General features: G+C 36.4%; 3 protein-coding genes across 3 annotated transcripts in view; 1 reads left to right on the plus strand and 2 right to left on the minus strand.

Annotated features, from left to right (window-relative positions):
- Positions 1-469: 469 nt before the first annotated feature.
- Positions 470-2,499, minus strand: LOC123868284. The gene is made up of 3 exons (XM_045910724.1): positions 2,165-2,499; positions 892-1,041; positions 470-646 (listed from the first exon to the last, which is right to left on the minus strand). Exons 1-3 carry the CDS (start codon positions 2,246-2,248, stop codon positions 539-541), a joined length of 342 nt encoding a protein of 113 aa, XP_045766680.1. The 5' UTR covers positions 2,249-2,499; the 3' UTR covers positions 470-538.
- A 621-nt stretch (positions 2,500-3,120) lies between these two features.
- On the plus strand, positions 3,121-7,571 carry LOC123868283 (anamorsin homolog). The gene is made up of 5 exons (XM_045910723.1): positions 3,121-3,434; positions 3,733-3,962; positions 4,449-4,614; positions 5,622-5,728; positions 7,374-7,571. The coding sequence occupies exons 1-5, from the start codon at positions 3,296-3,298 to the stop codon at positions 7,476-7,478; spliced, it is 747 nt and encodes a 248-aa protein (XP_045766679.1). The 5' UTR covers positions 3,121-3,295; the 3' UTR covers positions 7,479-7,571.
- Positions 7,572-13,211: 5,640 nt separating this feature from the next.
- Positions 13,212-24,101, minus strand: part of LOC123868282 (ataxin-1-like) — a 52,652-nt gene continuing 41,762 nt past the window's right edge. The window contains exons 2-4 of the mRNA XM_045910721.1: positions 17,060-17,442; positions 16,395-16,628; positions 13,212-15,256 (exon numbers count right to left, since the gene is read on the minus strand). Of these exons, the coding sequence (XP_045766677.1) occupies positions 14,951-15,256; positions 16,395-16,628; positions 17,060-17,434 (915 nt within the window). The 5' untranslated portion in view covers positions 17,435-17,442 and the 3' untranslated portion in view covers positions 13,212-14,950. The remainder of the gene's footprint in view (positions 15,257-16,394; positions 16,629-17,059; positions 17,443-24,101) is intronic.

Raw genomic sequence — 24,101 nt, forward strand, 5'->3', positions numbered from 1 at the left:
ACTCTTGCAACATGCTGCGTCAGTCTTGTATGTGTGCTATTTGGTTTCGATATCAATAGGTATGTTGTGAAGGATGATCATAATAAAACATTTTAATACAAAATAATATATATTATTTTAATACTATAAAGGTATTTTGTTACAATAGGAATGTACTTATGTATATTTCTTATTTAATTTAAAAATGATTTTAATTTCTACCAATAAATAGCTCTATGTAATGTAAGAATTCTAATTTGTTAGCTGTTACCTAACTACTTTGGAAATGTTTCTTGAGCCCTAAAATTTTCACGTTAACGTTAAGAGTGCGTAGATCGGCCAGTATAGTCAATACCAATATAACATAACCGATGTTGATGACGTCACGGGGTAGTGAGCAAGTGATCAATGTTAGAAACGTATGGAACAAGCGGGAGGAACGCATTTCAAAGCATTCAACTCAACTCGGGTAGAGTAGTACCGAATTTCCAGTAAGTAATGAAAAATTCGTTGCGTGCCGCTCTTTATGTAATGTGTAGCTTTAATTAGCATCAGTGACTCATTTTTGCTGTCGCGCCACTAGCGCCAACCCTTGTATGATGAGTGCGGTCCCCAGCCACCATGTGATAGACGAGGCTTCATTGAACAGTAGTACGCCAATAATACCCTAAAATAAATAAATAAGCATTAGCAATTCAAGAAAATATTAAAAACTAAAATATGATACAACTGCAACTTTGTACGCGAGGTTTTAGATTTATTCAAAATCCCGCAGTTTCGTCAAATTCGGTTAAGCTGATGGGCCGTGAAAAAGGTAGCAGACAGACAGACAGACATACTATCCGCATTTATAAGTGACATGGATGAAGTCACAGGCAAAAGCTAGTTTTTAATAACAAAACAATTACATACAGATAAAATATAGCTAGATGCAGAAGATATGACAGTGGGTGCAACAGAGTTGGTAGCTGCATCCAGGGAGCGCAAGTAACACCTGCAACCCCAGGTGTTAACTAGCACCATAACTACAAGCAAAACCGCCCATATTAGGTAACTATCACCCTGCAAATAAAGAACAACATTATGCAGTTTCTATGTGAAGTTAAATAAGTTTTCAAAATAAACTTAAAAGTTTAGTTGCATTTAAGTTGAGTAAAATTATATTTGACGTTTTTGATAGTCATTTAATATAAACAAGTAACTTCAAAGATCAGTCAATTTATTTATCTAGAAGGCCTAAACAAAAAACTCGTCACAAAAATTGTTGGATTTAAAGAATGAAAATTCCTTTAATTTCTTTCCTGAACCAATTACAATATTTGGTAATCTTAAACCTACCCGCGTCGATAAGATTACCGATTTGCATGATGTTATTCATGTTAATAAGACAAAGCGGGCGGCCCAGATTTGAGCGGGTGCGTGTAGAACAAACTATGTATTTACAAGAAATAATTAATTAGAAGGAAGACGTGCGGACTTGCCCTAATGGAGAGCGGGGGCCGAGCGGCATGGAAAGTATGGCATATGCGCCCGCTGCCCGCCCCACAGGACGCACCCGCTCCCACCTGGGCCGCCCCCTAAGAAACAGCATAACTGTCCCATAGTCTACTCGGTTTCTGGAGCGAGCTTGGATGACTGGAGTGAAGACTTCGGTGGGGAGGGGCAACGCACGCACAACAGACGGAAACTTTAAGTGCGGAAACCAGCCCAGAAAGAAGAAAGTGAGAACTGTCCCAGTTGTTTCTGTATAATTCAATGCGATTTGCATCAGTGGACGCTAGGCTTTTTAATGAACTAGACTAAAAGATACGGAACCAACGTTTAATGCAGTATGTTTATCAAAACTCGCGACTTGAGGGTACTTAAATCAATGCTAGCGATAAGTAGGTACCTATCAAAGGTATGGCAGGAAAGGAAAGTTAACAATAAACATAATGAAATACATCTATAATTCTATACTAATATTATAAAGAGGAAATCTTTGTATTTTTGTATGTTTGTATTGAATAGGCTCAAAAACTACTGGACCGATTTCAAAATTTCTTTTACCATTACTTAGAGGGATTCTTCCGAATCCGTATAGGCTATATTTTATCCCGGAAAATAGATAGGATTTTTCGTGGTAGTGTCCACCCGTGCGAAGCCGGGGCGGGTCGCTAGTTTATAATACATATTAAAAACTTACAACAACAATGCGTGTTCCAGATAGTTTTCCAGCAGTGCTACCCAATGATGACCAAACACCAGCCATAAAAGCCTCATACAACATTTTATTACTGTTTATTGTTTACATTCGTTTTACCGTATCTAGCTCTAGGTTAACTAAACCTCAAGGGAGTTTTATTATAAAATCACTACGTGTAAAGCGCCCTGAGGTTTAATTCTATCATGTTTCTGATTTTCTTCTTCTTTGGTACTCTGTAAGTCTTCTTTTGCTTTTTATTTTTAAATTTATAACCTAAAAAAGGCAAAATTATTGAACAGCTGTAATTATATTATTATTCAGCTTTTTTTACATATACTGGCTTTCTTTCTGGATTCTAGCCTTTTCGAACGTTGATCACAGCCACAGACCAATAACATATAGGTAGAGCTTTTATGAGCTGAGACCAAGACTATGTAGTATAGGAAGACCACAAACTACAGATGCTGAATGTTGATGACTTGTAGAATGTTGCCAAATTAGTGCTTTATATTTTTAATTATTGCTTTGATCTAGCAGTATTTAATATTTGTGCAGTGTTTAAAATTTTTGACTTAGTACATCTAGTGCATTTTAATTTTAAACGTCATATTTCAAAAATTTTAAAGTCACCATTTTTCGTAATAAGTGATCTTCAATACCTCTGTTAATTTGCATTTTTTACTAACAGTATTAGTTTTATTTTCAATGATTTAATACATACTTTTTTTTAACAACTTGGAGGACTTTGAGGTTGACTTAGTGCATTTTTTGGAAAGCAGTTGGCAACACTATCTGACTTATCTGGGTATAGACCACAGAACATTGTATAGACATTAGACAGTAGAACTGTTCTGTTATTCGTCTGTGTGACACAGTAATGTCATATTTGACAGTGACACAAACTGTGTCACTATCAAATATGACATTACACCAAAAAAAAAACACCTGTAAAAAAACACAAGGGCACAAATTCACATTCAATCACAACCATTTCACAACTACTTATATTATATTTTCCCTGCAATACATTATTCGTAATTCGTATTTCGATCGATAAAGGCAAACCGTGAAGTAAGAAAATAGACTATAAAGTAAATTTTGTAATACAAACACAATTAATAATTCACAACTATGAACAAGATTAAAAGTGGGGACAACGTCTTAATCCTATGGAATGAGAATGACCCAAATGATCTAAGCAATTTAGTTAATGAAATTCAAAGTGTTAAGGCTTCTGTTGTTCTCGAAAACTCGAGTATGATTGCTGAAGGTAAGATATTCTAACCTTTTTTCATAGCTTAACCATTTCAATTAAGAAGGGCCTATTTTGTAGTTCATAACTTCCATACCCATTGAACTTGTACCATCAGCAACAAAAAATTTTGCATGTTTTAAATTTTACTTTTTTATAAATGTTAAATATGTATAGGTATACATTTGTTTAGGAATAAAAATATAAGAGTGATAAGCAAAATAGTAAGAACAATTAAAAATGTCAAATTTAAGTACCTGTAGGATTGGCATTTGGAATGGCATTGCTCTTACTGAAATACATTGTTTTTTTTAAGGTTCGAGGCCTACTTCATCATTTGATGTGATAATATCAAACTGGTTACCTCCACACACAGTGCAGCACAGTGATAGTTTACTCGCCCTTTTAATTAAGTTACTAAAACCCAGTGGTAAAGTCATACTAAAAGACACATTAGATGTTAGTTCAGCGCTCAAACTAAATGGATTTTTAAATGTCACAAAAACTGCAGAAAATGAGTTTACTGCTGAAAAACCTAAATTTGAGGTAAGGGGTTAAATATGTATTTTTTTTAACTTATTTTCTGAACAAAACCATATTTAAATTTATTTTATTACCTGTGCTTTTAGCAGTTTTATGCACGAGTACTTACTTTCATCAATATTATATTTCACATTTATACATTCATTTTATGTGAAAAAAATTATTAAAAATTTTTAAGTGAAAAATTTATTTAAAGACCATCTGCTGCTGTCCCATTTTTTTTTCCAATACAATGATATGAATAAAATATTTACATGAAACTGAGTCAAAAAAGTGACTTCACACAAGAAAGACCTAAGACCGTTTGCCTGTATCTCCTATGCTTTTATGTTTCACATGGTTCAAGCATCTGAATGCAAAGTAGTGTTGAAAATGGTACAAAAGTCAAAGCCTTTTATTCACAATAGGTACTGCCCTGGTTTGTGAAAAAACCCACAGTAAAGTCAGCCAAAATCAAAGTACTAATAAGTATTTATGTTCATATTACAGGTAGGGGCTAAAGTATCCCTTAAGCTAAACAGCAAGCCAGCAGTATGGAAACTGGAAGACACAGTAGAGGAGGCATGGGCGGGGACCAATGAAGATGAAATAATTGATTCTGATGTTTTGCTGGATGAGGATGATCTGAAGAAGCCAGATCAGCAGTCTTTACGAGGTATGTCTATCTTATAAAGACATTGATTAAGGTCTGATTTGTCTGTTGTCAAATAAATCTTTAACTGAAGAATAAGTTTGACATTTGACAGTTTCCAGTTTGAGAAATCTGCTTTTATTCTTATTTTCTGAGTTCTTTCAGCATCAGCCTTTGGTTTATTTTTTAGCTAAGTTAAGGAAGGGAAGACAGTCAAATCAAGTTTTTTTTAAGTTTTCTGGGAGCTTTCTTATTCTATTATTAGATATTGTTTTCTTTTTCTTAGATATTGTTTCATGCAAAGCTACTTTTCTGGATTTATGCCTCAGGCAAAGAAAAAGGCTTATTTGATTTAAAAGTATTTCACTACACTACTAGTTGTCTTGCTCATGCTTACGCAGGGGCTTATCTATTCTGTAAACTATGTTATGTATCAAATACATATGAAATGCCCTAAATGATGGTAAAAACCACAATGAAATTGACTAAAAAGTTTTCCTTCCAAAGCGGTTTTTAGCTTCTATAGGATTTATGTAAAAAATATATAATCAATTAATATTTTAATGCTAATTAATATTCATTGTAACCATGTTGAATTTTATAATTTTGAAGTGTTTGCCAAACATTTATTTTGGTTAAAATCAGCATTGCAATTGTGGCTTACTTATCTACCATAGCTATCTGAGTACAAGCTTATCGCTTGATTTATCATGATGATAAGTTTCGTTGAGGTTTTGTGTTACAAATAGTAAGCAGGTCGTATGCCGAGGTTTTGTGTTCCGAGTACAGTGACGCGTTTGAAATCGTGCTTCAATGCCAGGAAACCTGTTGTTGTAAATAATATCTTTATTGTGCCTTTATTCATGAATGACTTGATGTTATTAGGCATGCTGGTGCAGACTGCAGAGTCAAACACAAAGACGCGTCTTTTTCAATTCAAGTCAATTCAAAATATTTTTATTCAATTACTTTTAATTACTCACAAGTACTTTTGAATCGTCAAGATTTAATCGTTCAGTTTAATGTTTCAGTTTGTGCAACAACGGGCAAACGAAAGGCGTGTGCAGATTGTTCTTGTGGCTTAGCCGAGGAGTTGAGAGGGGAGACCAAAGATACGCCTAAATCCTCTTGTGGAAGTGTAAGTTTGATTTTACTTAATAATAATAACTAGACGATGCGCGCGTCTTCATCCACGTGGATTTAGGTATTTAACAATCCCCTGGGAACTTTAATAAAAAGGCTATGCCCAACTCTAAGATTCAATCTACCAAATTTTGTCAAAAGCCAATGAAATGTAGGCCTTTAAAAATCTCGTAAGAATTCTTTGAAAAAAAGAAGAGAAAGGGAGTCTTTTCTTTGACTTTGAACAAAATCCTGAAAGGCCGGCAACGCATCGGCGTTACCTCTGGTGCTGCAAATGTTCATGGGCGGCGGTAATCACTTAACCGCCTGCTCGTTTGCTCGCTATTTTTTTTTTATTTAAAAAAAACTTCCTGGAATAAAACGCAGCATTATTATGCCCGTCTCGGAGAGCATGCTATGTATGTACCAGGGATGACCAAAATCTTTCAAACTTGAAAAGATAATAGACAGAGAGACACATTTTATCGCATCTATAGTATTAGTATAGGTTGCTATCATGTGAGTAGCATTTGTACGGTGTCAATATTCATACATGACTCTCGACAATAGCGTCATTGTTTTGTCCTTTCATATGTATACGTGACAATCCACACGCAATACTCCGGCCCTTATAAACATGTGTTTTCTTACTAATAATATCGCGGATTTAACATGACACCATAAGCTTAATACATATAACTTGATAAAATGATGTATTTGATACAAACTTTCATCCACTATTTGACCCGTATTCGTACCCGATTCTCACTCGTATTCAATTCATATTCGTTTTCGTAAAAATAAGATTCAAATGGCCGCCATACAAAACGCATGTGCACTCATTCGTATTTGATGGATTTTTGACGTAAAATGCGGATCGTATTTTTCCGAAATCGAATTGAATATGATTGAATAAGTGCACAAACGCGCTTAGGGGTGGAATTTCCAAAAATTCTTTCTAAGTGAGTGCCTACGTCATAAAAGAAACCTACTGTCAAAGTTTACAGCAGGCTGTGTCGATAGATCAGTCAGTCGCCCAGGACGAGTCTTTTTATATTGGCACAGGCATTTTGTTTATTTTTATTTTATTAGCTTATTCCCGCAACTTCGTCGCGATGGATTACACAAATTTCAATGCCCTATTTTACCCCCAATTTTCAAAAATCCAAGGGTGTTAGCTAGGTTCCAGGTTAGCCTCCTCACCTCCAGGTGAGATTAAACTTGTATCTGAATTTAAAAAAAAACTTAGCGGAGGTCTGCGCCATAATAGCTATTATGCCATATTATTGCCATAGCTATTATTTCAGCCTTATCCGCCCAGTAGTTTGAGCTGTGCGTTGATAGATCAGTCAGCTTTTCCTTTTTTTTTTCTCTCTCGTCTGGCTTTACAAAGATTAGCCAATGTCAAGTTTGTAGTTATTTACACGTTAGGGAAACTATGTAAGTATGGCTTCGTCTGTACCGGCGCTCGTCGACACACGCGGCACCCCTTTAGAGCGCTTCCCAGTCAGTTCCACCATCAAAACACCAGTAAAACACAAATCCCGGCCACTTTTGACAAAAAAAAAACACTCCAAAAAGGCAGAGCACGCGCGCCATCAAACACCAACACAGACGAAGTCGTTTTTCCTTTTATATATTTAGATGATTTTAATTTCCAGTGTTACCTCGGCGACGCGTTCCGCTGCGCTACGTGCCCGTACCTCGGCATGCCAGCCTTCAAACCTGGAGAAAAGGTCATGTTGGATCTCAAGTCAGATATATGAAACACTATACTTACTGTACTGTAGTCTCTTTATACGCTTCGTATTTCATGTTGTGATTCCTTAATATAATAAATTAATTCTGTCATTTATAAAGGGAGTCTTTTTATTTAGCTGCCTTAGAATTTCATATTGGAAATTGTAGCTGTCTCTTAGGTTGCCAGTTTTCAAACCAGAAAAAGTTGTAGATATTTCACTACTTTAGCTACTTTATACTATAAAAGCCGATTCACACCAATTGCGTATGCAACACGTACCTACACGTGACACGAGCATAGTGACGCGCGTTAATCCGTAGACATAACTGCTCGCATTACGTTTACGCGAACGTTCACGCCACGCCAAGCGGTATGCCATGTTTCATACATTACAACGCAATGGTACGAGCTATGTCTACGCTTACGCAACCTGTGTGAACCAGCTGTAATAGGCTTCATATTTTATGTAATTCTTTATTATAATAGTTAATGAATTCTTAATTTTTTAAAAGAAAGGTGAATGAAATCAAACAAAGTATTAGCAAATATTCAATTATACATATTCTCTTTTCTTTTTACAAACAGTTAACTTAGTTTTAACATATCATCGTTCTATAACATTTTTTCATTTACATTAATCTGAAATAGTACTCATTCGCTATACAATAAAATATACATAATATATAATATTTGCCGTATTCGTCATATAATTATATAACAATTTATATTTATTTATCTATTATTAAATGACACAACATTTCTCATTCCCTAATTTGTTACATATTGAAAACAGTGTTCAAGTATTGGTCAAAAATTGTAAAAAGAAATCATGTTCAAAATTATTTTTTAAGTTTATTCTGTTCTCAATATGCTATCACAAAATTATCTATGGTAGGGTGAAATAATATCAAATATTTTATTGAGGCTTAACCTCTTTGGTCGGTATATTACCAAAAAAACCCCAGACAATCTATGAAATACACTACTGCAAAGGATGGCACAATCATTTGTGTCAAAAAATCTTTTTATTGTTGCTATTGTAAATTATTACTAATATTAAAAAGGAAACCATTACTGGCCGTACCTAAACATTGGCAACATTTACTTAAAAGAAGTTCCTATGGGCCTAGAACTGAAAGCTATGAAGCCAGTTAAAATCATGTTAAAATTATCTTAATGTTTCTTTCAATATATTCTATTGTAACTTTATTTTTAACACCTAAGTTATCAGTCACACGACACTCAAATACTCCTATCAACACTTATTAAATCAACAAATTAGATTTGAAAGTAGATACACTAATCAATACACTAGGCAATAGTACGCGATATTGCCAGTTTAAAATATATCATAAATACGCCGAAATTATCGATTTCAAATTGGGAAAAAGTATTTTAGAAAAAATGGCTAGAGTTTTAAATTTGTTTTTAAACTTCAGGTGATTAATTAATTAGTATTCCAGAGACGCAAAGCAATATATTTATTATGCTTTGTATACATAATAATTAATTAGTATAGTTAAAATAAATTGTGGAATGGGGTTTATTAAAAGTAATTTTGCATTATTTTATGTTTCATAAATCAGTAAGTGATAATTTACAGAAAGTGTTAGAATGTAACTCATTCGTAAATGTGTGTTTTTGTGCCTAATAGAGAGGAAATTAAGATAGGTACTACTTTTCATAAATAAGTGCAAAGGAATGAATTAATGGGTACCCACGCAAGTTCACCTGCAGGGACAACACAGATTCAGGTCTTAAAGTAGTTGACACATTAAATATTTATATCAAAGGCGCGGAAGAACATCGATTGTGCCAATACCTTAATAACTTCGATAAAACTTTAGTAACAAGCGCGATTGTGCTTTAACTTCTCATCGCCCTTCAGGGAAATATCGCATTAATACTTTTTGAATTTGGATTTTGGGAAATAATACTTTTTGTAACGAATTTTGTACTAAACGATTGTCCATCCTGTCTAACCCGGAGCGTCGCGCGCCGATTACAAAATAAATGCCCCTATCTTCATAATTTAAGTAATATCTTCGAAGAAACTACTATCCCACAACATTCAGTAAAGCGTCCCAGTCTTTTTAAAAGTTTATTTTCATCAAATTGAGATCTTGCTTAGACTTGATAGCGACTGGCTCCGACGGCCATCGACCGCGCGGATCGAGGCATCGTATGAACCCAGTCTTAAAGTTTGTGAGGTAGGCTTAGTCATGATCTAATGAAAGCGCCTTGTTAGAAAATACCGATTAATAAAATGAGATCTTTCATTACAATTAAACATAATAATAAAGACGATAAAACTAGAATATTACATACATTATACAACAAATTATTAACTTTTTTTACAAACACCGTCCGCCGCCGACGATGCTTTCACGCTAACATGGTCGGATAATATGTAACACATAATTAACAAACACGTCACATTTTACGGTACAATGAAACCTTCATAAAATGTAATCATTCATTTCCACGTTGTTTGGCTGCATCGAAACAAGGGGGTTGGCAAGTCGCATTACAATACACTGACTTGCTGTGAACCTTGTTTGTCATAAAATAAAGAAATCGCCTAAGAAATCCTTGAATAACGTCGTTGGAAACTATCTGTGGTCTGTCGATTTTCCAAATAAACTGTTTATGTATAATGCAAAGTAAATAGTAAATTACACAATATAAAATGTATGTTAAAACGTTTCACTATGCTCCACTTAATATATAAAATCAATTTGATAGTGATATGGCCATGCTTTTGTCGTTATGTCAATAACGTATATATGTATATTAATCACAGACTACTTGTTTTATTTAAGTGTTATTCAATCTGCGCATTACTTTCAAGTACACAATAACTATACAGTTTTCTTACCAATAATCCACTTATTATCCTAAAACATATATATTTCTTTTTAATCAAGCAATACTTCATACCTACTCTGACCAATAACTACAAAATATCACAGACGGTGTATTTATTATGTATACATCTTCTCATAGAAAAGTTATGTGTATCACACATGGACGTCAAAAAACCAATAGAGATGGCATCTATATAAAACCATGACCATTAGACATAATTTTCTTTATACAATATATATTGGTATCAACAACATTTATATTAAACATGATTGAATTATTTGTCTGAATATTAGTACAGCAGAGAATCTACAGTCGTCAAAACTACACCTACTGAACCAAGGAAATAAACATTGATTTAGCTGTGAATAAATAATATCTATTGTATACTAATTATTACCAGTACACTTAGTAAGAGTTTTATGGTTTATAAAAACGAAATTCGGGAACTCTAAGAAGCTCCACGAAACCCAGAGCTTAAACCGTGAAATAGCTTATTCAGAATATTATACGACTTTAAAACAAGAGAGTTAAAGAGTCAATTTTTATAAAATCTAAAGTTTTTAAAATGTGCAAACTCATACTAAGGGTACTAGACAAAGCATTTGGCTTTTAGCAGAAAATCCACTTGATAAAATATATTTATTCCCAAAACTGGATAACTGGGTGCCATTTGAATACAGTTTCATGTTTTATCAATGCTAAAGACGCTAAAAATCAAATGTACCTACATAACATTTGATTGTTAGCGTTTATAGCGTCCGCTTCTGAGGGCTCCTGTGATGTAAGAAATTCACCTGCGTGCTATACTAAAACAAATAGTCATTTAAAACGGACAACATCCATCTTATACACCATGTCGGAGGCCTTAGTATGGAATAAATACAGTATGATTCACTTAAAAATGCTCGTGCATTGCTACAAGTGGGTTAAATAGGCGACGACAATGCATTGTATAGATATGTCTGCAGTCACAACCATGGAAACGATAAAACGGATGACTGCTCATTAAAACAAAATGGAGTCGCCGCCACGTAATTTGAGATCTAACGATAGTAGTTCAGTAGAGACATCTTCAAGACAAACTGGCGGATTTACACAAAACCATCACGTTTTTAATTTGAAAACTTACACTAATACCTTGTTCACTGAGTCGAGCTAACATAGAGTGCTCTGTCTTGCACAATTGTATAGAAGTGAAAAGGATGCACTATGATTGTGAATGGTCAATGGATTGGACTATTTCTTAAAAATGTAATAGTGTGTTTATATTGCTCTCTACAAAATTCTTTAAAGATAGCTTTTGCCCGTGCCTTCGCCTGTGCGGTATCGAGATAAATTGAATATAATAATAATTAAATATTTTAGTTGTATAATTTCGTAAGTAATAAATTAAACATTGGAAGTTAGGATACAGGAAACAATCCAGTGAGCAAGCCAGGTCAACCAAATAAAAACTGAGAAACTTAAGTAAGAAGCATTAATTATTTGATAGCTTTTTTAACGTCCGTTAAACGTCCTGTTCTATTTGATAGCTTTTTTAACGTCCGTTAAAAAAGCTATCAAATAGAACAAATGCATTCCCAAGTATCTGTTCAAACGTCAACGCTTTTTTAACGCGCACTTTGTATTTTCAGCGCAACGCCGGGTTTTAACGCAACACTTTTTTAACGCTCGTGCGAATTAGGGCCCTATGCCCGTTATCTGCGATCAATGACGTGCGGTTTCTTACTTCCCTATAAGCTCGTCTCCTTGAACAGGGTGGTTGCCAAGGCCAAAGTAGGTTTCTATTATTTTTCAAGTTGTTACGTTACGTGACATGAGCGTTGGGATAAATCTGCCAGTTAGTATTGATCGTCAAACGTAATAATTAGACATTTCTATACAAAATATCCAAATAACAAGTGTAAATTAAAAATTTATAGCACCCCCGACAATTGAAGGTTACAGTAACTAGAAAAGACCGAAAAGACCTGATAACTTTCAAACGGCTGAACCGATTTTCTTGGACTATTGCGCGCCTACGATCCAAAGTATCTGAGTTTTCCAAAACATCATTTTCAAATAAATAATTATGTATGGCAACGTCCATCTTGACAGCTTGACATTTGTCAATTGACATAATATTATGAACCTAACGGTTATGTAACCTTCTTTTCTACAAGAAAACTAGAAAAGAGCTGATAACTCTTAAACGACTGCACCAATTTTTTTGGATTATAGCTAAGAACACTCTCGATCAAGCCACCTTTCAAACAAAAAAAAAAGTAAATTAAAATCGGTTCATTCGTTTAGGCGCTACGATGCCACAGACAGATACACAGGTACACAGATACACACGTCAAACTTATAACACCCTCTTTTTGGGTCGGGGGTTAAAAACAATTTAGGGCCGCAGATCTCAACTTACGCGAGGCAACTGTATTAACTCCAAAACCCGCGAAACAAGAATCAGTCAAGACTTAAGCACATCACTACTTTACGAACCTAACATTCATTGTACCATTGTTTTTTTTTTTGTTTAACACACACTGCCATAACGGTAGATTTTAAATCTCATTAGTTATCACAATATCTAACCTACATTAAGATCTGGTAAATGTGTTTTTATTTTGTGCTCATATTCATTTGTTTACCTCACTTAAAACGAAGAAATATCATATGATTCTGCATAAGGAAGCGAATGTTTTTTTAATATAATGGTCTGCCCAATTTCTGATCAAATCATATAGTTTAACTTTGGTTGTAAAAGTTAAGTTATTAAATTATATTTTATACAAATGTTATAATCAGAAACTGGTTGACTTTTCTCCCACACTATGCTCAAATGTAGGTATCTTGTAGCAAAATTATTAGCACCTATTGAGCATAATCGAGAGCTTTTTTTAAAGAGTTGCATAATGTTAACGAATTTACTACTAAGCTGTAACTGGCAGCACACATGCTTAAGCTTGTGTTTGTGTGAGTGATCGGATAATTAATTATTATTAATCTGGTAGTTGAAATAATGTACAAAACGGTGTAAAATACGTATGAGAACGCACCGTGCACTCACACAAACGCAGAGCTAATCCCGTAGGCAAACTACCGACTATCAGAAAGTATGGCTCATGAGGTTTACTTTTTTTTCAATTTAACGGCTTAAGATGGCTACAAGACGAATGTTGCCAGTTACATGAAGTGCTAGTTCAGACAGAGGCAATGAAAACCGCACGGACCAAACGCGCGGATCTTGTGAGCGTCTTAATATTCCTTCAAATCTCCGTTCGCGCGGCTATCACTAAAATAGATTCGAGCGCTATAATGCGCGCGGTGTTTTTACAGTTACAGTACCCAGTACGAAAGATTACACATCCAACATTAGATAGAGACAGTCGGCAGCTAGCTTCAGTTTCGTAGAGCGTTGTCTCTGTCGTTGAGACAAATCGGCGACAAAACATAGACATTATTAACAGAGATGACGTTCTACGAAGCCGAAGCTGATATATTTTTTCTAATGTGCGATGCCGGGCACTGTAGCTGCTATGACCTGCAGATTCCCTGACCTAGAGAGTGTTTAATTTCGGACTTTAACGAGGAATCATTTTGCCTCTTTCCTATCCGCACATTCGCGTTTTTCTGATCAAGATTTACCGCGGTTCAAATCGCACGGCTTGCAACCGCGCGTTTTCCATTTGTCTGAACTCGCTCTAAGAGTAGCGCACAACAACTTTGAGACATATTACGCTATACAGTATGCGGCTGTACCTAAGTTACATATTTACAATATTGTACACGCATATAGAAGCACCCGACAGAAAAAAGCACCTAGTTTCCGAATAGAATATTAAGCGTACGATTGTGGATTGCCGATCGCTGTAAAACATTACCACTATGAACCATACGTACAAACATTATCTTTATTTCTAAGAAAGGAAAGTAAAGAACCGTCTTTTTTCCTTATCTTTAAATCACTGGGCGATTTGTGTCTGATATTTTTGCGGTAGTTCAGAGTCTTTTAAGTAGATTATCTTCACTTTCAATTCAATACCTTTACTGGTTTATCTTTATATTGGAAGAGAATTTAAGATTTTGCGTTCATAATTTTAAAAATGCTAGTAATATCATTGTTCGTCTAGCATGAATGCATTAATTTCCAATAAACTGTACCCATATAAAAATGTTTAAATTCATCGAAACATGCAGGTACAATATTTTTATTTGAAAAATCAACCCAATGCAAAATGGTTTTGCATTAAAGGTGTCATCATTATCTGTTGTATAATATATTGGGCCAAAAATAGTGTGATCCCTTTCCTCGGAAAAAAATGTAGATAACCTACTTTAGACCTGTGAATTAGTTTAGGCATTTGCTACAACAGAAGTAGCACCAACGTGGCTAATTCCATTGTACACAACAATCTCTAAACTGAATTGACAGATGTACTGCTATCCTTTTCTGCAGGGAGCATTGTGAAAGTGATAGCAATATATTTAGACCTGTCATTTCAGTTTAGAGATTGTGTACCATAGAACTAGCCTAACGCTTGCTTAAAAAATCAGTTTTAGATGGTAACCAAAACGGGGCTCTTAGCGGTATACGAACAACGTATAAATATATAGTTTCATTAAAGCGATGGCGGACAAAATCGTTCAACGTTTTTTTAGAGGCGGACCTTCCTCGATAACGTCAGAGGCGGACCAGCGTCGTTTACGCGCGTCCTCTTTCACACTGAGGTTTTCTGGATGCGTCTGTGGCGGTGCGGGCGCGAGACTCGGGCCCACGGTGGTCGTGGTGGGCGCCGCGTGCTTGCGTGCTACTAACGATACGCATACGTCTCCGACTTGCAACCTTTGCACGTGGAGGCCGTACCGCGCGAGCGTGCGCTCCGGTTTGCACGACGCCCAACCTCGGCCGTACACGAAAAACGGATGATCCACTGTTGATTCCAGCTCCACCTGTAAACGAAATCATTAGCACGTTAATTTATATTAATTTACACTACTAGGTACCATTAAACTATAATAAATACTGATTAATACCAGAGTATGAAACTTGTAAAAAGATGTCGAGGCTTTACCTATACTGACAGGCGTCAAATGTAGGTAGGCTACTGTAAGCTATGAAACGGATAGGTCTTTGATTGCACGTCACCCCTAGCCTAATATTTGAATGAAAAAAATTGTATGGAAAAATTTGTCAGCAAAATTATATCCTTGACTAGGCCCAGATAGGTAGATACTCGTAGATATGGCAATACAATTTTTTTTTTATACTCGTTGAACCCAATCAAAGCTTATAAGATTATGGTGTAAAATAGGTCTCACAGATGAATTTGAATAATATTATTTATTACCTATTTACACTAGAATGAAAAACATTATACCTACCTACCACACGAGGCAAATAAATCATGTTCTCTTTACGACAGTGATAAGACTTCCCAACAATAAAGATAAAATTGGAATGTTTTGATGAATTTACATTTTTGATACACATTGTACTTACCTATCTCTGGATTTGTACAAAGTAAACGCTTCGATATTGCAAAAATAATAAATAGTCCGCGCAAAACAAATAGTCCAATCTGAAGTTGCAACAGAGCGGTTTGCGCAGGTAAGAGAATAAGGAAATATGCTTTACCTAAGCCTTAACAGGGCTCTCTCCGTCACTCGTTTCCACTCGTTTCATACAATCGTAGTTTCAATTTCATTTGAATATTAAGCAACCAAAGTCCATGAAATTTTGCACACTTATTCTAGAAACTAATATCTGTGTCTGTGGTGTTTTAGATTTTTCTAAAAATATGGAGTTTTAAAATTACAGGGGCTCAAAGATTTGTATGTAAATTTTTAAGACCGCGTAACTTTGAAACCGAATATTTTAACAGAAATCTGGAAAACCACAGACATAGATATTAGTTTCTAGAATATGTCTGCAAAATTTCATGGACTTTGGTTGCTTAATATTCAAATGAAATTGGAACTACGATTGTATGAAACGAGTGACGGAGAGAGCCCTCTTAACTTCTTAACGTCAAACCTACATGGGAATGCGTCTATGCAAAACACAAGTAGTAAGAACTTTGGTGCATACCTGTGAGCGATTTCTATCATATGTAAGGGTGAGTGCAAGACGGTCGCCGCGCTCGTCGAGCCGTAGCAGCGTGCACTGCGTCAGCGCAAGATCTCCAGTCCTTTCCGCGCTCATCGCGAAGTCTTCCGTGCGCATCTCCTCTACGCGCCGGAGCGTGCCGTCTTCCAGTCGTATTAATGCCCCTCTACAGAAGTAGGGGGCTGGTGCGCCTCGTTCTGGAGACGTTGGGGGTTCCTGGAATGTCAAATTATTCCTTTTACAATTTTACTATAGACGGCCTAACATGTTTTAGGTGATTTTAGGGTGCACACTGATATCATTAAAATAATCCATACTAATATTATAAATGCGAAAGTGTGTCTGTCTGTCTGTCTGCTAGCTTTTTACGGCTCAACAGTTTAATCAATTTTTATGAAATTTCGTACAGAGTTAGCTTACGTCCTGGGGAAGGACAGGCTACTTTTATCGCGGAAAATCAAATACGAGTAGGTCCCACGGGATTTTTAAAAAACCAAATCGACGTGGACGAATTCTTGGGCATCAGCTAGTAGGTAACATTTGGAGGAGATGATTTCTAATTCCTAAGGTTCACTCATGGTCTAGGATCTAGATCACGAGGGAACCTTAGGAAGTCGTTGCATCTAAAGAAAGTATAAAGTGCTTACCTCTCTTGGAGGGGGTTGCGGCGCTGCTGGCGGCACCGGCGGCGAGTGCGGCGCCGGCGCGGGAGGCACGAAGCCCGACGTGGGGCGCGGGCGAATGGGGTACGCGGACGGCTGCGGGGCGCGCGCCCGGTACAGGTAGGACGCGTAGCTCGCCGGATGGGGCAGGAACGGAGGGTACGCGTTGGGCACGGGCGCAAAGCTGGGCGCGGGCGGCGCGGGCATGGGCTCCCGCGGGCGCCGCGGCGGGTACCGCGGGTAGGGCCGCGGCGGGGGCGCGAGGAACTCCGGCGTCATGGTCGGCGACGGGTAGAGGTGGCTCAGCTGCAGCTGCCCCAGCTGGACCAGCGCCTCGCCGGGGAGGCTCGCCGAGATCATTGGACGAGCTGGAATTAAAGAAAACATTGCGTTATGCAAAATTGGTTTTTTATTTCACATCGTATTTACCTATTGTACTTAGGTACTATGTATAATCACTACCCATATTATAAAAGGTGAAAGTTTATTGGTTTCTCGTTCAATCATGCCGCAACAGAAATAACGGATCGATACGATTTTCATCGATATAGTATAGAACCGAAGAGTGACATAAGGGACATAAGTTACTCTTTATACTACCTACCGGAAAATCAAAGAATTTCCACGGGATTTTTAAAAACTTAAATCCACGCCGACGCAGTTGCAGGCATCCTAGGTGCCTAAACTAAATTGAACATTTTTGATTAAATTGTACCATTCATTAATATAAAATACTAATAAGGAGATCTTCGTTCATAATACTTTTTGCAATTAGACTGGCAAGGTAATAAATGATGTGCCTAGTAGTTCAGACACATTTTGTAATATATGCGACGTCGAATATGTATTAATTACTTATTTATAAGTAGGTATGAGCGATTAAGGTACTACTGACAATGCGAAAATGTACGTATTTGGAATACATCATTGATGTCGGAGGAATCATGGAATACTCCATAGTAGATTACTGAACTATTGTAAAGAACGATAAAGGGTTTCTATTCCTATGGAAATCAACCCGAAACGTACGCATATTGATCATAAGTAGTCCACAAAGTTGATTACTTTATTTGTCTATCGATAATTCACTAGTTACTTATCAGATAGATATTTAAGTAGGTAGTTTTTGTAGTAAACTCCACATCTGTTCAAGATCCTTGCATGAGCCACATTTGGTGATGAGATAAGAATGTGGAACAGCCGCGACGTCAACATTATAAATAGATTTTATACTGTGCATAATATAACTTAGTAAAGCCTGCAACACACACAACGCGACGCCACACACACAACGCGACAACCAGTGCGATTGGACTGCAAGTGTCAAACGTAAAATACCAACAATATGTATTATTTAGATTTTTGTGATGCAATGACAAATTCGCGGATTTCGGAATTTCTTCTTTACTTGTGCTATAAGACATTGCTACCTGTCAAATTTCATGATTCTAGGTCGACAGGGAGTATCCTATAGGTTTTTGATTCCCTTGTCTTGATAAACACGAGACAGACAGACAATGAAGTGATGGTATAGGGTTCCTTTTTTCCTTCCTAAAAAGTTGGACCATAGCTAAGAACGATCTCGATCAAATCATCTTTCAAACAAAAAAAAAACTGTGTAAATCTAAATTGGTTCATTGGTTTTGGAGCTACGATGCCACACACATAATATACAACCACACGTCAAACTTTAAAGCACCCCACTTTTCGGGACAGGGGATAAAAATAGGTAAGTTTCATTAAGTTATCCATTTCAAGTCGGTTACACTTCTCTTATTTACGCTTTATCGCCCAACGGTCTTTTTACGTGAAAAGAGTTAGAAACTACGCGCGTTCAGTATGAACCGTGCAATTTTATTTGTTTCAGCCCTTAGTAATTGAGCGTACAAGATACGTGAAGCGAATTCCGATCTTCCTATTATTGTTACTTGAACCGAAGCGCGTAATATTTATTTTTAGTGGCCTGAATGTGCGGTTTGCAATTGTTATGGATATGTTAATTTCCTGGAGCTCATCACTACATGTTTTGAGTTTTGACCTATTGAAAAACCTAGCAAAATTAGTCACATTAATATTCACTTGTCCCGCTAATATCAGAAGTGGGATAAGTGCTTAAAACATATTAAGTGCACAACACTGGCATGGATGGCTCCTCAACAAGAATTTACGTACCCTTTTCAGTTACCATCACTACACTACCCTACACGATCTATCACAGCGTAAAGTATCCGACTGTGTAACTTAAGAAGTAAGCTTGACTAACATTTTTTTAGGGTTCCGTACCTCAAAAGGAAAAACGGATCCCTTATAAGTAGGATCACTTTGTTGTCTCTCTGTCTGTCTATTTGTCACTGTCTGTCTCTCTCCGTCCGTCCGTCGTGTCTGTCAAGAAAACCTATAGGATACTTCCCAATGACCTACCTACAATCATTAAATTTGGCATAGGTTTTATAGCACAAGTAAAGGAATAAATGAAAACCGTGAATTCATAGTTATATCACAGAAAAAAAAATTAAAATGTATTTCAATTTTCAAAGTAAGATAACTATACCAAGTGGACTATCATATGGAGAGGCTTTACTTGTACATTCTAAAACAGTTTTTTTATTTATTTTTAAGCATAATAGTTTTTGATGTCGGAAAAAATACCCGAGTACGGAACCCTCAGTGCGCGAGTCTTGCTCGCACTTGGCCGGTTTTTTCAGATGCTTTCTATCGTGTTTTCGACGTGCCCCATGGCATCGTAGTTTCAATTATGACGTTTTTGTGCGTTCTCCATTAGACGAGTGGTGTTAAACAACGTCTAATAATTCGTATGTGTCGCGTAAGGATAAAAAGTGGTTAATAAAGATCGTCAGCATTCCTGCGAACGCTGCCTGAAGCGATAATTCGTAGAACAAAGAACGGTGCACCTGCGCAAACAATATGTGGGTGTACTCTTTTATTAGCATGCGTATCGTATGTAAGGAGATCTAGTACATAATAAATATTATGACATGTACCACGGTCTGAATGAACACAGAATCTCAGGAAATACTTATAATGCATACGAAACTTGAAACAGAGGTTCGGAATACATGATAGTTGACGGAGATTTCTTATAAAGTTCACGCAAATGCTTAGAAAGGATCTTAGTTGAGTCAACAATTTTCTCGTTATAATTTATAAATTTTTAATCACTATATAAATGGGAAAGTGTGTTCGTTTCTTGGTTTATTGGTTTGTCCTTCAATCACGCCGCAACAGAGCAACAGATCAGCGTGATTTTTTGCATGGTTATAGTTAAAGACTTGGATAGTGACTTAGGCTACTTTTATCCCGGAAAATCAAAGAGTTCCCACAGAAAAACTAAATCTTTGAAAGAAGTGAAAAAAACTGCTTTTCCGGGATAAAAATATGTACACTAAGTCACTCTCCAAGTCTTTAGCTATTATAGGCCTCAATCGCACGAGAGCTTTTTTAACGTCCGTTAAAAAAGCGTTCAAATAGAACAAATGCATTCCCAAGTATCTGTTCACCCGTCAACGCTTTTTTAACGCGCACTTTGTATTGTCGGCGCAACGCCGGGTTTTAACGCAATGTTTTTTTAACGCTCGTGCGAATTAGGGCTTAGGTATCCATGCAAACAAATAGGTAGTGTAGTGATTGAAATACAGATTTGACACAAAATAAATAATAGCGTGTAGGTAGGTAACGTGTTTTTAAAGATCTTGCAAAAAAAAATACTAGACTTGTAGATTTTTCAAATTTCACAAGCCTTTATACTTTAGGTACCTAAGATTTAAGTAAACAACTTATTATTGCCTAGGCACGAGAAAATTAAGCAACTCAAAGTATGGTTAACTCTTTTAGATATCGCGGCATTACCCAAACAGCCTTTCTAGACTTGCGTAGTTACAGAACGTCAGTCAGTGACCTTGCCTCGAACAAAAAAGTCTATCAATTTTGTTACTACACAGCATTGAGCTGCACCATTGAGGAGCAAACCTTATGCATCAGCTTTCAAAATAAGCACCCCTACTAAGACGTACGTTTGTGTGTTAAATAATTTTAAAAAACCAGTTTTCTCTACATGATAAAATAATTATGACTTTCTTATTAGTGAAACTCGAAAGATTAAGACATGCGTTTCATGCATTTAATAAGTCTAGAGGGTATAAACCGCCACAAAGGAACAAACAACATAACACCATGATGAACACCTAACTACTTTGTGATGCGCAGTCGGGTAAAATTGCAATATTTTTGATGGATACAGCTCCTGCGCCAATTTACTAAACGCCATAAAGCTCCACTAGTGAAGTACCATCATTCATTCAGTCTGGCTAAGTCCGTTTGGAGGAATATTGCTACTCTAGTAATACGACAACTCTCTGCCACAACGTGGGCTATTTTAGGAAATTATTTGTGATAACAATAGTCAATAATCTTGAATTAGAGCATGTCAGATTCTTATCAATCAGAGTGTGCTGCAGTGTCGATATCAATAATTGTAATAACTAGTTAATAACAGGGTCATTGTTAGTGTTTTTTAGGGTTAGTAGTTACATCATTAAAAAAAAATTAAAATGTGTTTCAATTTTCAAAGTAAGATAACTATACCAAGTGGGGTATCATATGAAAGGGCTTTACCTTTACATTCTAAAACAGATTTTTATTTATTTTTATGCATAATAGTTTTTGATTTATCACGCAAAATGTTGGACAAAATACCCGAGTACGGAACCCTCAGTGCGCGAGTCTGACTCGCACTTGGCCGGTTTTTCTTTATGCAGTTGTTAGGGTTCCGTACCGGAAGAGTGCCAACGGGTTACGGGACCCTATGACTAAGCCTCCACTGTGCGTCCGTCAAAAGGCATCTGATGAACCGTAATAATACTTATGTAGAGTTAAGTTTTAGACCGAGTGTGTATTTATATTGCCGTTATAACAACAAATACTTAATAAGAAATTCCCTTCAGGCTCCAAAATGTTGAATTCCCAAAATCGCCGCCATGTAAAATAAATAAAAAAAAATACTTCTTACTCTCTCAAAAAATCGTAAAATGCTGTGCCTACGTTTTGCAGGTACGAAAAGATTAAGTAAAAGTGGGTTAATCAAGTGAAGTCATAAATCACAATAATATTACTAACAAAATATTGATAACCGATAAATAAACAATTTATGGGAATTCTCGGAATAGCGGATAATCCAATCTGTGAAATGGATTCTGTTATGGGTATAATGAATAAGTAATTATTATTTTATCAATTTATCTCTACCAACCTTGACTTCTGTGTAAGAGTCAAGTTTTTGCAATAATCACTTAAATAAATAATATCGTGAACTCTTTTTATTGCCTACCAACTCATTAAATTATTTAAATGTGAATAAATTATACCTATATGCATCTATCTTCTGACGAATATGCCTATATCATATGTCATATTTTACCATTGGAATAATAGACATTTGTCTGTCGCATTGACAAACGACATTGGTTTCGGTCATGTTATATATCTCCACTGAAGAGATTTCTTCCAGCAGCCTATTCAACAATGATTTATTACATAGCAAACAGTTATACACTTATGAAACAACAAGGAAACATCTCGTGATCTTTCCACGGAGAATGTGAGTCACAAAGTCGGCGGTCGTGACTAACTCGTTAAAAATTCAAGCCAATTATCTAGTTTGAGCCACACGTTCGTTCTACCCAGGGCTGCCAGGTAAGAAATGCAGCAATCGTACACCAGCCTTGAAACATTCGTACGCCCTGGGAAAGAAAAAACAACGTATACCTACCTACTATAAAATTTTTCTTTTAGTATGATAAAAAAGGAAAATACTTAGGCATCAATAAACTCCTTGCTAATAAGGCCCCATTCACATCATAAGCTAATTCACTGGATAGCCTTTCGCAATCAGCGCTCGAGTGTGGTAAACATATCAACAAGACGCGCTATTTTAATTTTTTTATCAGATTTACCATGAAATTCTTAAATGTATAGGGTCAATAAACAGTCAAATAATCGTTCGTTTTCCGTACGATCTGGATGCTTACGTAAACGTAAGTATAATCATCAAAAAATCGTAAATATACAATTTAAATCCTACAAATCGGCAGCCCTGGAACTGTCGTTTGCATAGCCTCCCTGGATGGTTTTTGTGGTCTGTTTCACGGTGGTTAGTCAGAAAACTGCTCGATATCATCTTCAAATAGATTCGGAGCTACTACTTCAAGTATTTGAGTATAGTTATCGGTGATTGGTTATAATATTTGAATAACTAATTCATAATGTTATAAGACCCAAGGTGGAGCAACTAGGAGACTAGACATCTCCCAAGTTGAAGATACCAAATCTAATATTTTTACATACCGAATTATTATCTGTATTTATTTTAGGGTTCCGTATTTTCAAAGAAAAAAAAAACCCGTAATTATGATCACTACGTTGTCTGGCTGTCTGTGGGAAATCAAACCTAATAGGGTACCTACTTTCCCGTTGACCCAGAATCATGAAATTTGACAGGTAGCAATATCTTATAGCACAACGGGAAAAAACTGTTTTGTGCTTACATCACATAAACAAGTGTTATTTCTTGTACGATGGTACGGAGCCCTTTGTCTGATTCCGACTCGCACCTGACCGGTTTTTTGTTGCCTCAAAGGCTAATCTAGCATCCGTAGTTTATGTGATGTAGCGCACTGCGCAAGGCCGCGAGTTCTCCGACCGCGGGAAAAAACTGCGATGAATGGCAACATGTCGGCTGTTACACGTGGCGCTAGGTGTTCCATTGCCCATGCCTTTCATAAAACACTAGCTGACTTGCGACTTATTCCGCGTGGATTTAGGTTTTCTAAAACCCCGTGGAAACTATTTTGTTAATCTAGGGTACAATCTATCTCCATTCCAAACAGCCAAATCCTTCAGTAGAATTTACGTGAAAGAGTAACAAACATACACACATCCACCCACACACATACACACACTCACACACATATTAGTGTGACAATACAATTCTTAAACAGCTGCAATAAAAATT

This window comes from Maniola jurtina, chromosome 9 (genome assembly GCF_905333055.1).
Source record: "Maniola jurtina chromosome 9, ilManJurt1.1, whole genome shotgun sequence".
NCBI classification, from domain to species: domain Eukaryota; kingdom Metazoa; phylum Arthropoda; class Insecta; order Lepidoptera; family Nymphalidae; genus Maniola; species Maniola jurtina.